The following is a 16,458-nucleotide window of genomic DNA, read 5'->3' on the forward strand; positions in this document are numbered from 1 at the left end:
CTCCAAGACCATCAACTCCTACCTAGCACCAATACTTCCTCACTAAACCATGTCCCTTAGCACAACCCATGTATTTCCACATCGGTTTGAATGCCAGAAGAATACTCAAGCTCTCAGCTTGGTTAGGTCCAAAAAGTAGTACCTTACATCTGTGCAGAGCCACACTCAAGTCTGGCAGAACCGGCTTGAGTGTGGTACTTAAGCCCAGAGCTGAAGTCTGGTTTCAACAGTAAATTTCTTTTTCGTGCTGCTCCTCCAGCAAGATCTCCTTCAGATTGCCGTTTTCTGTTTTCCATCAGTCAAACTCTTGCTTTCTGGAGAACTGTGCTCTTTGCCACATGTCAACAGAATCCAAGTTACAATGTAAGTAACAGACATATTCCTCAAAGCAGCTGCAGAAAATCACTCAGACAGTTAATATACAGAAGAATTCCTTTCCTTCTCCCCTCAAGCTGGTGTAATGTAAACACCACAACTAGCAGCTTTGGTTTTAATGAGGCCAAAATGGGGGCCAAACCCTAATTTCCTCTCTTAGTTCGTGCTTCTGACTCACAAAAAATGTGAAATTATTGAGAATTCTTAACTGATTAAAAAAAAATATGATATAAATTTGCATAGAGAAGAACAAACTCCTACAGAGAGCTCTAAATGCAGATGCTCCATGGAAGAGTTTTTCCTCTATTATGAATGAGCTTCAAAGATTAGTGAGATCACCCAATCTATCAATGTAGATACTGGAAAGGAGCACCTCCACTAAACCCAATGTCCCTACATTATCCCAGCAGCATAAGTACAGCTATCATAAAATCATAGAACAGAATTCAGACTAGAAGCCACAAAGTGTCAGGATAAGACTTTTCTTGGCTCTGCCACTAACTTGGAGAGCAATCTAACTCAATATTCTTCCAGACTGCATATAAAGAACTGAACAGTTAAACAATACTATCCAAGAGGGATGAAATTTCAGCGCTTTGCTGAATCTGGGCTAGTCTACAGGTACACAGAGAATTACTGTAAGTTACTATGCTTTAGGTATCCTTACACAACAAAGTAGTAATTAAAGTTGTCATGAGTTTTTGTTAGTAGTGAGAATTGATTAGTTCTTTCAAAGCCACTCAGGGCTACAAGCTGAGGTCAAAGACTCCTATTTCATTGCCTGTCCTACAAGTTCTGACAAGCTCATGAATAAATCCATGGGGAAAAAAAAAGAAAAAAACATTTTAGAACAAGATATGAGAATGACAAATTTGAGACAAGCAGCTATGTGCTTTGCAAGCTACCTAGTTTGTTAAATAGAAGAAAAATGTTGGGGATAGCTAGTGGTTTTATATGTCAGGGCGCTGAAGCTCACAGAACTCCATAGCTTCAGCAGCATCAACAGAAATCTGTTGCATACGCAAATATAGGTGCACATTAATCATGTTTTTATCAATCTCTTCAGGCCCCTTGTCTTGAAATGATGCCTCTTTAACACCCCTAAACAGACAGCATACTCGCGTCACATCAGATTTGATGTTTCAAAATATTTTCCATTCTTTCCTCTAGTTTTCAGACGCTTCTGTCTGCAGTTATCCCATCAACAGGATTGTTACATTTAAAAAAAATTCTGCAACTTACTGAAAAATGTCATTGCACAATGAGCTGTTAAAGGAAGAAATGAAAGGAATAGCCTTAGAGTTACTCACCACGTCCCTCCTGAAGGCTGAGAGATTTCCAGGAACAATCCCTCAGCTCCCTGACCTAGGAAGTTTATTTCGTGAGTAAATGGGAAGGAGGAAATGCAGGAAAAGCATGTGTGATCTTACAAGATTCCTAAAGCCTTTATCAAATGAGACTGGAAGCTTTTCAAATAAATATATATGAAACAAACTAAAACAGAGAGAACCTTAATGGGGAATGGGAAATGGAAAATGAATTTTAAAAAAGTACTCCTGAAGTAAAAATGCGTGGTACTGAATTGTAGATGTGAAGAGGTGAGTTTGAAATGTACAGACTCAAACCTCAGTTGGTGAAAGAAATAAACTGCTTAAACTGCCTAGATTTGCCACGTGTTTTAATAAACCAAATACAATTTCTGACACGCTCATCAGTAAAAGAGAGGAAAGATTAATTGGATCTCACTTATGCATAACCATAAGCACTTACAAATACTGGTAGGTTGTTTTTTCAACAGCACAGTGTTCAGTGCTCCAGGTCACTTACTGTGTCATGCCCAGCTGCCATGGACAGCTACCCTCAAATACAGTTCTCAAGCACATTTTCACAGTTCCTTTAAGAATGAGAGAATCTGAATAATGTTAGGAAAGCACCTTTAAAGGGATTATCTCTCTTACCTTTGAATAATGCTGATAAAGTCAAATACCTCATGGTATTCACCTGCATATACAATATTGGTAGTAACCTAGGAATGTAACAGCTCATTTCATACGCAGGATCTGACAAGAAGGCTATAAAAAGGATGTCATGGCAACATTTTAATAGTAAGAGAGATTTACAAATGCAGTTGTTTAAACATGGGTTTGCTAGCCAGAGTATCTGTACAGAAGTGCTGAGCTATGTTACAACTGCCGTGAGAAACAGCATCTGGACATGTCTCAAATTCAGCTGTCCCCTTAGGCTAAGAATAAATCAGATAAGGACACCCCACGCACTGCTTCCACAAAGCCAAGTCTCTGTCTTCAAAGGTGTAATCTCTGCTCCATAGGTCAATGTCTTCAAAACTCTTAAATACCAGGATTATACCCTGGGGAGCAGAGGTACTTCCTCACTCTTAATCTTCCCGAAAAGCACAGAATGTGAATACAGTAGCATGAGGCTGGCATATGTGGAGCATGAAAACAAATGTCCAAAATGAAGGAGTTTACTGCCAGAGGCAATAGAACAACAGAATAAACAACTGGAATAAAACAGAGCATCTTCAGAAAGTCTTATAATGTTTCTGAATCCTAAACAGACGTATAAACTGCTACGTACTCAAATATATTAATACTTGCAACATTGTGAGATTGAGATTTTCAAGTCCTAGAACACAGGTTTGTAATATAAATCAAGAGGTTTTTTGTAAAATCAAGGGAGTGTGCTTATCTGTACTTCGTACTTCAGTAACTTGCCATGTCCCAATAGACTATTAGCATCTCACCCTCACTATGACCAATTATTCAGACATACAGGGATAAATGTTTGAGTTTTTATGTGCAGCAATGAGTCCGCTCAATCTGCATGTTCTCCTCAGTTAGCACTAGGGGATTACTTAGGCCAAAGGACTTTCATCTTCTACAAAACAAAAATTGGTGTCTGCGTTTGTGGTTAAACTTATCCTACCCTAGTCACATACTTAATTGTTTTAGGGCACAATGGCTTCAACAGTTTTATGTGGAAAACATGACTCACTGACTTATTGCAAAATACTTCTGCTTGTGTTTTGCACTTTAAACTAGTAGCCGTGACTTTCTTTTAGAGGTTCTCTTGAACTTGGTAAACTACTGCTAAAGTATTCATACTTTCTTAATGTTGGATTCTTTCCATTTGAGAATGACCTTTCAGTTAAGAGACACACTTCTTTCTAGTTGTGCATCTGCAAAAACTGTACCAGACTTCTGTTTCTTTCAGCTAACTGTGGAAACTTGCATCACACCAACAGCCTGGGCAACCAGTAGCTCTGTATTTCATTAGGATGTTGGTACCCATTGTTCACTGGCTTCAACAAGCAGCAGCTCACAGACTCGCAGACTAAAAACCACATAAAAATCAAGTAAATTATTAGTTACTATAGAAAACACCGCAAAACAAGACTATTTAACTCTAATGATCAATGTAAAGTGATTTTAAGAACCCATTTGTGATTCTGGAAACATGTTGTGATCATGACAATTTGCCTGATATCACTTCATGCTAACATTTTCCTTTATTATTGCTCTTATTTTTGTACATAATTTTGTTTGAAAAGTTACATTAGCTGTACTTGGGAGGATGAAAGAGCCATTCTATCTTCTTGTAAACTGAGTTAATTTAATTTTGCACATAACAAACGTATTTTCACAACATAACCCTCTTCTCAGGAAAATCCTCACATTGGAGGGATGCTAACTACAATGTCTTTTTAGTGCAGGGTTTTAGAAAATTCAATTCTCCCCCACAATAACCATACAAATTTGCTGTTTTTGGTTCTATAACATTTCTCCCAAACCTCAGTTTTCACTGTATATAACTAATACAAGATGAACATCTAAAGACTTTGAAACATCTAAAGACTTTGGAAACATACAATATTGTCATATTTGAATGAAGTCTGAGGGATGTTTGGACTGAGCCACTGAAGCTTCTTCCTGTGATTTCAGTGTACCTTGGAGCAGGCTGGAAATTTCTAGATCTCAGCACTTACTTTCCATCAGTGGAGATCCAAACAACCAATCTTTAAAGTTAATGAAACTCCTGCGATGTGACAGTGTCACAAGTCTGCCCTAATTACTCTAAACTTATACGTAATGAAGACTGTCAGAACAAAGAATGAAGTGACCGTCCTGCGTACAGCACAGTGTTGAATTCAGTGGGAAAATAAACACTGTATTTAATCTTTGCTCTCAAGCATTCTTTAGGAAAACCACTGACCTCAGTAGCAATATCTATTTGCTAGAAAAACATTCCAAATTTATGATTAAAACCCCTTAACGTTTAAGCATTTTTGTGCAGTTATCACACAAACATTCTATTTATACTGTTCTTGGCAGAACTAAGAAAAATTTCTCAGGCTATTTTTCTAGAGATTAACAGACACTTGATTTAGGGAGACCAAAGTGCCTTAGATGCTACATCTCAATGCAGCTATTCTAATTCAGCTTTAAACATAAACAGGGACCCGTTCTTCAGATACATCCTTTCCATGAAAATTTGCAGTGCAATGTGAATAGGCTTTATGTAACCCACTGCAACACAGAAATTCTGATTTCTGGATATCATTCATCTGAAACTGGCATCTGGCACCAACACATATAACCTGTAACTAGGCCACCATATAGGGCAACTACAAATAACAGAAAACCTATGCTTGATATTTTATCAAATTTATACGGTAGAACAGATAATGGTGACAGAAGTAGCTGCCTGCAATGAGCTTTTGAATATCGTTCCCCTGGTACATGTATTGTCCATTTCTGAACCACAAAGAACTAAATTTTGCCTTTTCTTTGCAATTTTCCTGCTCATCTCCTTCTCCACTCTGGTTCCTCTAATGAGAAGAAAACACAGTAGACGGCTGAGCTTGCTCAAGTTCTTTGCTGAAAAATGCAATCCAAGCAGGAAACCCTCTTGGTGCTGTGAAGTCCACTGGATTTAGCTGTATAGATCCACAAGCAATCATTCTTCTACCATATTCACCAGACATTTCTGCACTTTTAAGGCTGAGCAATATGAGCAATTACAAAGCAGCTTTGCAGCAAATGGAAGATTTTGCTTCTCTACATACCTGCATGAACATTCCACAGTTTTTTGGCCTAAACACATCTAACTCAGATTGTTAGACAGGCCCCTTTCTTTGCACCACACTTCCATGTGTCTGATAGTATTTTCAACATCCCAAACGATTTGGGAATATAACTCCAATCTCAGTAATAATTTAGGATCCTAAGATCTAGTTACATTGATTTTTAATAAGTATTATATTACTATTTCACATTATTCAGAAAGATAGGGCCTTGAAGTATTACTCATTTAGGTACTTCTGAAAATATTATTTTTTCTGGGCAGATTCAATTCTTAAGTATGTATTTAAATACTACATTTCTGACATAGTTTCCTCCTAGCTATATTCAAGCCATAAAGCCAAAATCAGATAAACAGCTTTGATCCAAGTTACTGCTTTAGTCATTAGGCCTTTCTACAGCTTTATGCCAGCTTCTGGAAATGAAGTTTGCCATACAGCAATAAATTTAAATATCATAAGCAGTTACCTCAGAGAGCTTGAGTTAGGCTCAGAGAGCCTAAGACAGCTTCTCCTGTGCTGGAAGTAGTGTCTCTGTTGTAGCACTTCCAGTATAGCTCTTTGAACACAGGACTCAACTTTCAGGTCCAAGATGACCTGTTTTTCAAGCCTGCAATCCAATATGTTACTGTATTTCCAATTACTTTTCATCTAAGCATACAGACCCAAGTTCTAATCTCAGTGACAGTGGTGCACAACCAGAGGAGATCAATCAGTCATTTATTCCAGACTTCTGCTAGAATCTGGGCAGCAAAAGTTGGCCCATATTCAGTTAATGACCTGGAAACTATTTTTCAAGGCACAATTTTGTGGTCAATTTTGTAACTCCCTCTAGTGGCAGCAGATATCAAACAAATGAGGCACAATAGAGACCTAGGCACATACTGCACACTGCCTGTAATAAGAGAAGGATCAGAGACTGCACATAGCCAAAATCCCCCTTTATTTCCTTTGCCAGTATGTGGCACGTTCATGTAGCCACATGCAGTTTCCCCACATTTTGCAGACATCACCGTTCTTCTGGTTGCTGTGAGTACTTCTGCACTAAGTTTTGCTTTCCTCTTCAGGGAAAGGCACAGAACAATCCACTCATTATCAGCTGATTTATGAGCACAGGGTTTGCTCCTAGCTTCTCTGGTTTCAATTTCAAACCTGATGACAAACTTGCAACTTGAATCAGAGATTGAGGAATGTGTCAGGCTCCACACGCTAGTCTGACTTGCAGCTTTTTCGGCATTGGCAGAATTTGACTCTGCAGTGAGCTACATTCTAATGAATACTTAAAAACAAATTCCTAGCAATAGAAGAAGCAGATGGCTTTGGGAGAGAGCAATTTACAAGCGATGAAGTGGCTCTTCCATTTCTGACAAAGAAAAATTTGCCCAGCAGCAAGACACTGAATCCTACATTCTGTCTTTGGGAAGTCCGTCCTTCTTAATTAAAACCACCAAGGAAAATTCTTCTGTAAGATATTTCTCATTCTCCCAGCTTTCCCCAAACTATGCCTTAATATATGTACAGATAGACTTTCTGTATGTGATCCTGTTTTCATCCATCAGCTAATGCAGGAGCCTGCTAAAAGGCAATTGCCAGGTCAATTATGAAATAAGAAATATCCCTTATCACAGCCTTAGGGTTGCAGAAAACCCCAGATCTAAGCTTCAGCAGAATCCACTACAATGTGTGTGTATATATATGTACATATATATATATATATATATACATTCTGTCTATTACTCCAAGAAGGGTATATTAACCAAAACAGATGATAATCTTCCACTAATAGTGCAATGTGACGTTCTACAGGGTGTGGGATGTCTTCTGATACCTTCAAAAACTGAAGGCTATGAATCACACTGTAGTGGTATGTCCTGGGACATGCTTCTGAAGTAGGACAAACCATTTGTCATTGTGCCATCTGATCACAAAACTGTCCCTTTATTAGAGGGAATGGCCTCAAGTTGTGCCAGGGGAGATTCAGGTTGGATGTGAGGAAATGCTTTTTCCCCAAGAGCAGTCAGGTGCTGGAACGGGCTGTCCAGGGGGTGGTGGAGTCACCGAGGTGTCCAAGAAACGGGTAGATGTTGTACTGAGGGATGTGATTTAGCGAGAAATATTCGTGACAGCTGTACAGTTGGACTGGGTGAACTTAGAGGACTTTTCCAGTCCTGGTGATTCTATGAATTAAGCCATCAACTTTCTATTGCAACAACGTTTTATTCCCACAAGTATTATTAAGACAGTATTGTACCACAGAAATAATGAAGTTGCTAAGTTAGGACCAGAATCTCAAAGAATACTGGAAAAAGAAGCAGAATACAAAACAGGGAAATAGTTGCTCGGAAAGAGATAGAAGTTGTATTTTAAAGTGAAGTAGTTTCTTTAATGCTAAGTAGGCATAGACTTGCTTTCTTCAAAGTCAGTAGTTCCAAAAATGATTAGTGAATCTTGGTTCCTATTTTAAGATAATTGAAAAGGGTGATTTTTAGAAAGGGACATCAAAATTCTGACAATGTTTCTCATCAGCTAACAGCTGAATTTTCAGAAATAATTCGGCATATTTAAACATTTTATCTAGGATGAATTTCTTCAGTATCTTCTAACACAGGCTTGTACTCATATTTTCTAACAAATTAGGGAAGGTATCATAGCATACCAACACTGTGTTCTGTGCCAAAGTTCCCTTTCTGTAGACACTCCAATGCCATGTGCATTTCCTTTTGGAAAAAAAAAAAAAAAAAATCAACCTCCTAATTTATGTTTATATATCTGTACTTTCCCCTTCATTTCCTACCAATCCCTAATACATATGCTCTGACATTCATGGCCCACGTTTTTTTAATGCTATTATTCTCTGCTTTTATTTGGTTTGAGTTTGCTCTTAATGAGGTGAACTTTGCACAGCCCAACTCCAGCTCCTATAAAATCTGTCATAAATGGCCAGATTTAGCGATTTTGTACAGAGAAAAAAAAAGCGTACATACCACACAGCTGTACTTGGAAACAGATGTTTTACTCCCTTTAAAGTGAACTAATGAGGGCGGGGATATGGAACAGACAGGACAGGAACATTTCTGCCTAGATTTTGAATTTGAAATTTTTGAAACAGTGCAGAAAAGAATGGTGGGGGAGAAGGGTGGGAAATCCACTGACAAAATCTGCACAGCTGTGCTGACATCAAGGCTCTCTCCAGTGTCAGTTCCATCCAGCAGCTCAAGAGAGTATCCCATAAAGTGAAGGCCAGATCTTCATTTGACATCAACTGCCGTAACTTTATTGAAATCGACCTGTTTATAGAAGTTCAGGATCTGGTCCTCTGTGTCCTTGCATTCAGCAAGAGTAAGAATCTCTAAATCACATTTTTCAAGGCTTCTGTAAAACAGAAGGGAGATCAGATCAGATGCTCCAAAAACCACAGCTTCTGATGAACATTTGGTGAAAGTGAATAATTTTTAAACTGACTTGGCCCACCAGTGTGGCCTTAAAATATGGAATCGTATGCTGCTAGTTCAGAAACATTTTTAGCACCTCCACCTAAACTTGCTCCTAAAGACACATTCAGAGAATGAAGAAACTTGTGATCACAATTTAGCTCCATTGGAAAGATGCATCAGTTCTGATTTTGTATAAAAAGATGCATCAGGTTTCCCCTCTGATTCCTAGCCTAAACTTAAAAAAGAAAAGAAAAAATTCTTGATTTGTCTTCATATGTTGTTCATCAATCTGCTCACTTATAGCACAGATCAGACGCACAGCAGCAAGAAAGAATCATCTGCTGTATAAGGCTATGTGAGACACAGTCATTACATGTAGAGCAATGTGGGCTTAGTGGGGCCCTTCCTCCCCTGGGGACTATGGTAATATAAATTATTAATAGTAAAAATAAACATTGGCTAGCTTGAACTTCTCTTCATTCTCCTAGATCTTCTTTTTGTAATGGAATTAGCTAAATAAAGCCCACTTGAAAGAATGTTTCATTGCAAACTATCCAAACAAAACAAAATTGAGATAATTGGTTCTTAAACATTAAACACTCCAAAGTAGATTGCTTTGGAAGCAGCCAACAAAGCAATGTATATTAGGATACATATGGTAAATTGAATAGTTAATCAAAACGCAGCCTAAACGAGATTACATTTACTTTTAAACAGATCTTCAAGTTTTGTCAGTCTGATTCTGCCTGGAAGATACTTTTGGATGAACAGAATTGCAACAGTATACTTTCCAAACTCATAAATCAAAAGAGTTAAACTCACAGACTCACTTCTGGACATAGTTTGACTTTGAAAGATCTAGATCATCTATACTGTAAAACCTACTACCCCTTAAACCTATTCTAGTCTAAAAATGTTATCTTAGCAAAGACTACTGTTTCAAGTGCTTATTCTAAAACATTTACTTTCCTGAAAGTTGCATAGGGAGAGCTGACATAAGGAGCTCTGACAAAAGATCTCTGAAGGAGTGTGGTGATGCCTTCCACCAGAACAACTGATTACGGAGTTCACATCTGCCTTGGCCTCCACAAACTTCCTTTCTTCAGCCCTGTGATTTTGTTACTGCTATTAAATTCAAATATTTCAGTCAGCAAATACAGAGTGTCTGTTTTGGTATGTGAAGTCTCCCTTTTGTTACCCCTTAGAATTGTTAATGCACTTGCTATGTATTTCTTAAAAGTATTCCTAGCAAGACAAGAAAACGATCTCTCTCACGACAGTAAAATTTGGAAAAACAAATGAACAAACAAACAAAACAACAACAAAACAAGAAAACCAACCAAAAACAAACAAACAAACAAAATCTAATTTAGAAAGTAGCAAAAAGTAGATGAATGGTAACCAAAATCACAGAGTAAAAATGATTTTAAAAACTAACGCACAGTAGAAGAATTTTTCTTTGGAGGTCTGCCGTGTGCATGAAAACAGACTAGTGGTAAAGCACTGAAAGTGCAGTTCTTAATGAGCCACGTTTACCTTCTCACTTATCAATAACTGACATTAACAAGACTTCTGCCAGAGATAATACATTCCTGGAAGCGACGGGCTCTTCACAGTCATCGAGCATAAGCTGCTCACTGGAAAAGATAGACATTACTTGAAGTGCTAAGCAGAAGTTGCTCAGTAGCAGAAACAGCTGAGTTGAAACCATGCTTAGTCCAAACACTAACCCAATGTTAAGGTCCCTTGAACTGTTGTGAATACCATCAACAAATGTGACAACAGTTTGTGCACCAAAAGAAAATATCAATCAGATCTCTGTCTCAAACTTCTTCACAGACCATGAACTCCAGTCTTTGCTCCCCGAGGACTCAAAGCTTTTCTTATAACTAGCAGTCACAGCTGCATAGGGGTTCATATCCCACAGTTTTCCTTAGATCTTGGACTACTTTACTCTGCATCTATGCTGAAGTATGACAACAAAATTCCCACAGAAGAGATAAGTGAGAACTTCTGACAGTTTATTTCTTCTTCTACCCCAAAAGATGCAGGTAATTCTGGCAAAAGAAGTATTCTAGATGATTATTTTGCTAGTGGAGCTAAATCTTTTTGAATTTTATATTTCAGCATTTCTTTCAGCACTCATAGCTATGCCAGAACCTCCATAACACAAGTTTTCTATAGAGCTTCTCCAGAATACTTAGGGTGTGTAATAAATCTAGAATAGTTTTGATAGGTATTAGTAGACTGTAGATAATGTAAATAATAGTGTACAGCTACATTATCAGCACCTCACTCTATCAAAATATTGGTATTATTTACTACTAAGATGCTTCTTGAAGGAACAAAACAATCCAGCAAGGCTGTACTTTCTATCAGCACCCTTTATACTTACACTATCTAAATTTACTGTGCACTCTAACAGCTTCTATACACACATCTTCTGCTAAATCAGCCATGTTGACCAATGAGAAAAAGATGGGAGGTGTCAAATCAATTCACTGTACATACTGATCCTTAATTCATCAGCTCCTACTGTCTTAAAAGAATGAGGTAAAAAAACAGTCACTTTCAGAACATGGTATGCAGGAAAATGACAGTAGGTTTGTGTTTAGTTACAGTTCATAGAGCTGCAAAGAGATCTAAAACAAAGACAGATGGCCAAATGCATAGTTTATATTCATGCAGCTATCGTTTCACTGACAATCCAAGAAGCTGTAGTGATGGATGAGATGACAATCAAATAGCTTTACATTTCAGGAGAGCACACAGGCAAAACAGTTAAATACCACAGTATTGCGATGAGTCCAGTGACATTAAGCCACATGTGCACTGACCCGACCTTTAGCCTCAGGTAGGCATCATTTGTGGAAGACAGTGATCACACACCTTGCCAAATGAAACCGATACGATGGCAGCAGCATCCAGAAAGCTGAAAAGCACCACAGCGACAAGCCTTTCTGCTAATGAAGAACCATGCCAGGCTGACAGAACAGTGTGGCCCTGGGATGTTCTTCTATCTTCTTATGTCCCCGGCAGCTTTCCATCACTTGCAGTATGACCCTCCAAAAATCAGTACACGGATCATTGATCTTACGAACTCAAATTTGTGTTCCTCGACAAAACCATCAAGAATGTACAGCCAGAGACTGTATTGGAAGAAAATCACTTGGGCACTCCTCAAAATTCACAAACAGCCATTCAGATACAAAATGCACATACTGACAAGCAACCCCAGCAACATAAAAATCCAGATCCAGAATTAAATCCAGACACACAGCAGCAATGACACGATACCTTCGATATAATAGACAAAAAGCACTATGTTCCAAATGATTTGGTTTACTCAAGAAAGATATTTTACAATAAGCTACAGGCATAGTGCATTGTAAAGATAATCTGACAATTCTAGGTTACAGTATACTTGCTTACTGCTTTATATTAATCTAGAAATGGAGACAAATTCACAAGCAGTGTAGAAAAAGATTCACCACATATTACTACAGATCTGGAGATCAAAGTCGGTCTGGGTATAAAGTATGTTTGGACCAGAGATTTTTCCAGAAGACGCAGTATATGCTCTTTTCCAAAGCTCTTTCAGAGCACACATGCCTTAGACTTACATTATTGTTCTTGAAGAACTCATGCTCAAACAATTTTAAGATACTTTGGGCTGCTACTCATTTGTTTTGCAGTTCTGATGTTTGTTTGCATTGATTTTCTAAGGTTATTTAAATTCTTCATTTGTTAACAAATGATGCTGGCAGCAGAACACACTGGAATGCGAACACTCCAGAAAAAAAAGGGAGGGACAACTCAGCCCCAGTGGAATTAGGAATAAGATCCAATGACTCCCAACAGGGTTTCACAAGGGATAGCTCTATTGTTTCCTTCAGTGGGAGTTGTGGATCAAAGTAGCATTTCCCATCAGCCTACATACAGGACTCTCACGAAAGGTGCCAGTTCCTTCAATATTGCTCTGTGGGCTCACATTACAGACACTGAATAACAAAAATATAATTACAGGTTTTCATATAAGCGTGTGCATGTACAAAAAGCATGAAATAAAGCACACAGTAAGGCTCAGTTAGGATATGTCAACACAGAAAACATAATGATGTTAGAGCTGTTATGTTACTGATGGAATTAAACATGATCCATCCACATCAACTGCTTTTTTTTTTTTTTTTAATCTTCCATTGTAAAAAAGAAAAAAAACACAATAGATAATATAGCTAAGTAACTGTGAACATTCACAAATGGGGAAAAGCCTGTGAATTATCTGTATAAAACACGCACCAGCCACATCTTCACACAGATTTTAAAAAATGTAATTGCTCTGTCAGGTACGTACGCATGTAGAACAACTGTGTATCAAATCTGTGAGAGCGATGGCCTACTGCCTTAACTTTACAGATCTCATCAAGCAAAATCCTTCCTCATAATCTGGAGAAATGCTCTAAACCCTTCCTGCAAAATTTCAGTTATGGAACGTAAACTCTGCAGAAATTCAGTGGAAATTCAGTGCACAGAAAAACTGTATGTTATTTTCATCATATTTTGCCTGCACTAATAGAAACATAAACCTGTTCATGCTAGCTCTAACACAGTAAACACTGTGACCCTGAAGCACACTGGGGGCTCTCAGTTTCCTCCCTATTTGGTTATCTGTTGAGTCCTAGCACCGAAGGATGACTTTTTTCCTCTTCCCAAATGTGGCAATTTACACAGAGGTTATGTAAGTGCAAAGAATTACAGAAAAAATGTAAGTGGAAAGTGCATATTTTTAAAATGCACTTGAATAACTAAAATGTGGCTGAACTGACATTATTCAGACTTTCCAGTCTTATTCAGTACTGGATTGAAACCAAGCACAAGACATTTCAGGCCCAAAGGACATTTTAAAGAAAACTCTAAGTACCTATATTTCACGTTTACAGTATCTGTCTGGGAAATCTCTGCTACCTAAAGACAGACTTACTTATCTCCTCACAGAATCAAACAGAAGGGATGTAAACTAATTACAGAGAAGCCTGGATCAGCTTGGAAGCACAAGGACTGAATCAGCCCCAAAGAACACCCAAAAGAGAAACCTGGATTCAAATGTCTGTATTCTTCCAGCAAAATATAGATGCAGAATCAGATCCAAATTTTACATTGAAAGTTCACTTCTAACCTGTGCAGACACTAGCTCTAGGCCCAGTTCTGCATTCCTTCCACACCCAAAACTGGAGTTCAGCCTGAATAAGGAATGCCAGAGGGAAGTGAATTTCTTATCTTTGCGGCAGATCTTGTTTGGCCATTACGTGCCTGTGAACCTGCCAAAACTCAAATGTGTGACAATGCTGAATAGTTCAGTTCCAAGACTGATCAGGTTTTGTAAGATTTCTCTTCCAGGACACTTAAAATAAGGTGGAACTTTTTCATAAGCATACCTAACTGTTCGTACCTCCTGCATATGCTGAGAGATTCCAATACTGCTTACAAGCAATTTTCAACAATGGAAAAGATCCTAGATTTGTATAAAGAATGAGGAACAAAGGAAATAAGTTACATATTTCCAAAACTGGGGAACATTTAAAAGTACGGTTATACAAAATGCAACAGAACAATGTAAAATAAGATTTTAAAAAATTAAATTTCACAGAGAGCAAGTAACAAATGAATAAATAAATAATATAAGAGGGTACCTCGGCCCAGCAGTCCCTGCTTATCATTCTTCAAAATCACAGGGTGGCATTGTGCACAAAGGTGCACGTAGGTTTTTTTCCCCCCTAAAATGTTGAATTGAATAGAAATTATGTTTTCAGGCACCGAGTATGTGAAGATACATTGGTTTAAAACAATCTGCTTTTAGGGAGCATAAACTGATAACAGAAATTGAAAACCTGGAAAAAGTGGATAAAAATTGCTAAGTCCAAAACCAACCTATACGTCTCTCTTGTACTAGCAGAGGTGTCATCTTATGATCAGAATCTAGTCTCACTGTTCATTTCATCCAAATGGCATAATTATGAGCCCCTCTAAGCCATTTCTCACTCCCCAGCTTTTGTGTAACTTTCTATACCCAGAGTCTCTGTTCTGTCCCGGTGCACTATAACTCTACATCATCCCTCTTTCAGCTCTTGAGAGAGAGATACATTAAAATCCTAACTTTCCCCTCCAAGTAGACTGACTTCCTTTTTAGCTATAATGGTACTCCACCTTTCAGGTTCTTTATAAGGAAGGATGTTGCAAAGGAATATTAGGAAGGAATTAGCTGCAGAAGAGTATAAAACGATATTGGCGGATCTGCTATTTACATGGTCCCAGGCCCCTGCCTGGACTGCTCCTAAGGGAGCAACCCAGGGCTGCGGTGAACACTGCAGAGCAACTTTGCTGCTGTTTTTCATCTTGACAGAAGGAAATCATCTCGTCTTAATACTGCCCCTTAGGGAACGCCATTGCATAACACGCTGCTGGCCTATATTTCCCTGTTCTTGGCTCCAGGCTCTTACCAGAAACGCCACTCCTTCACTTCAGTTTCTGACTCTATTACAGAGTACTGCACAGACACACAGGATAGACACAAAGGAGCTGCCAACTCACGGATGCCTTTTTATTCCTCTAAACAGTATCCAGAACCTAACTAGAGGAAAATTTTAACAAGCTCATTGCTCACTACCACACCGCAAATGTTGCATCTCTGAAAAGTTTCTCTCCAGACCTGAGGCCCGAAGTGAGCTTGGTCTGCCCCTCTGTAAGATCTCCTCCCTGTTTTGGCACTATTACATGTAGCACTAATGTCATCCACTCCACAGAAATCAGGGCAGCCGCATGTAAGTGGGCAACTGCATGAGAAATGAACAGAAGCGAGAAGCTTGGAATATTCATGTTCCATTAGACACCACATCCTTCTTAGACAACTCCATTCAGCACAAAATGTTCCCTCAGATATATGTTGCATTGTTTATTGTCCCTACAAATGATCTTTCTATGCTTTTGTTTTTTGTTTTAATTAAAGCCTTTCCAAAAAGAATACGCAATGTCTCTCATTAAAAGGTGTAGCCCCCATATGACAGCTGTTCATGGTTAGTGACAGATTAAGTCTTGTTACCAATAAAGGAGATGACAGAACCAAGAGTTTTGAGCACTGGTGCTGTACTGTGTCTCTGGTTCAAGCTTCCATGTTCAAGAAATATATAATGTTATTTTTCTAAATTCTTTCAAGTTTTTCTGCTTGATGAACAAGTCAATTTCCATATGGCCCAACTTACTTGAAATTTATTAAAAGAGGAAACTAAACTCTGTCTGAAGCAAACTGTAACTGAGCCATGACCCAAAATTTAAATACATACTTAGGAGCAAGTAAAAAAGATGGAGTAAACGTTGTCCTGCTTCTTCTACTCTTCCATCTGCTCCAGACAGGCAATGACCTACGAAGAAGTTGCCGGGTGTTTCCCCCTGGATAAAATGCTTCCGCATCTCCTAGCGCCTATGCAGCCCCCGCAGGAACGCCAGCATCCCAGCAGCCCGCAAACTCCCGGGGAGCCTTCCCCACCCCTCTGC

The 16,458-nt window shown here is 38.5% G+C and overlaps 1 protein-coding gene across 22 annotated transcripts in view; it reads right to left on the bottom strand.

Annotated features, from left to right (window-relative positions):
• Positions 1-16,458, bottom strand: part of RIPOR3 (RIPOR family member 3) — a 54,927-nt gene that overhangs the window by 29,608 nt on the left and 8,861 nt on the right. For 6 of the 22 annotated variants that reach the window (XM_048963415.1, XM_048963405.1, XM_048963404.1 and 3 more), the window contains one exon: positions 8,133-8,193. The exons of 5 other annotated variants lie outside the window; for them this stretch is intronic. Coding sequence is in view for 7 of the 17 variants with exons in the window: in XM_048963406.1 (XP_048819363.1) it covers positions 8,133-8,193; positions 8,630-8,706 (138 nt within the window). In the remaining 10 variants the exon portion in view is untranslated. Of the gene's footprint in view, positions 1-142; positions 251-8,132; positions 8,194-8,460; positions 16,326-16,458 lie in introns of those variants that run through there. 11 more of the 22 variants (XM_048963421.1, XM_048963416.1, XM_048963406.1 and 8 more) reach the window with 10 other exon arrangements.

This window comes from Lagopus muta, chromosome 16, assembly GCF_023343835.1.
Source record: "Lagopus muta isolate bLagMut1 chromosome 16, bLagMut1 primary, whole genome shotgun sequence".
NCBI classification, from domain to species: domain Eukaryota; kingdom Metazoa; phylum Chordata; class Aves; order Galliformes; family Phasianidae; genus Lagopus; species Lagopus muta.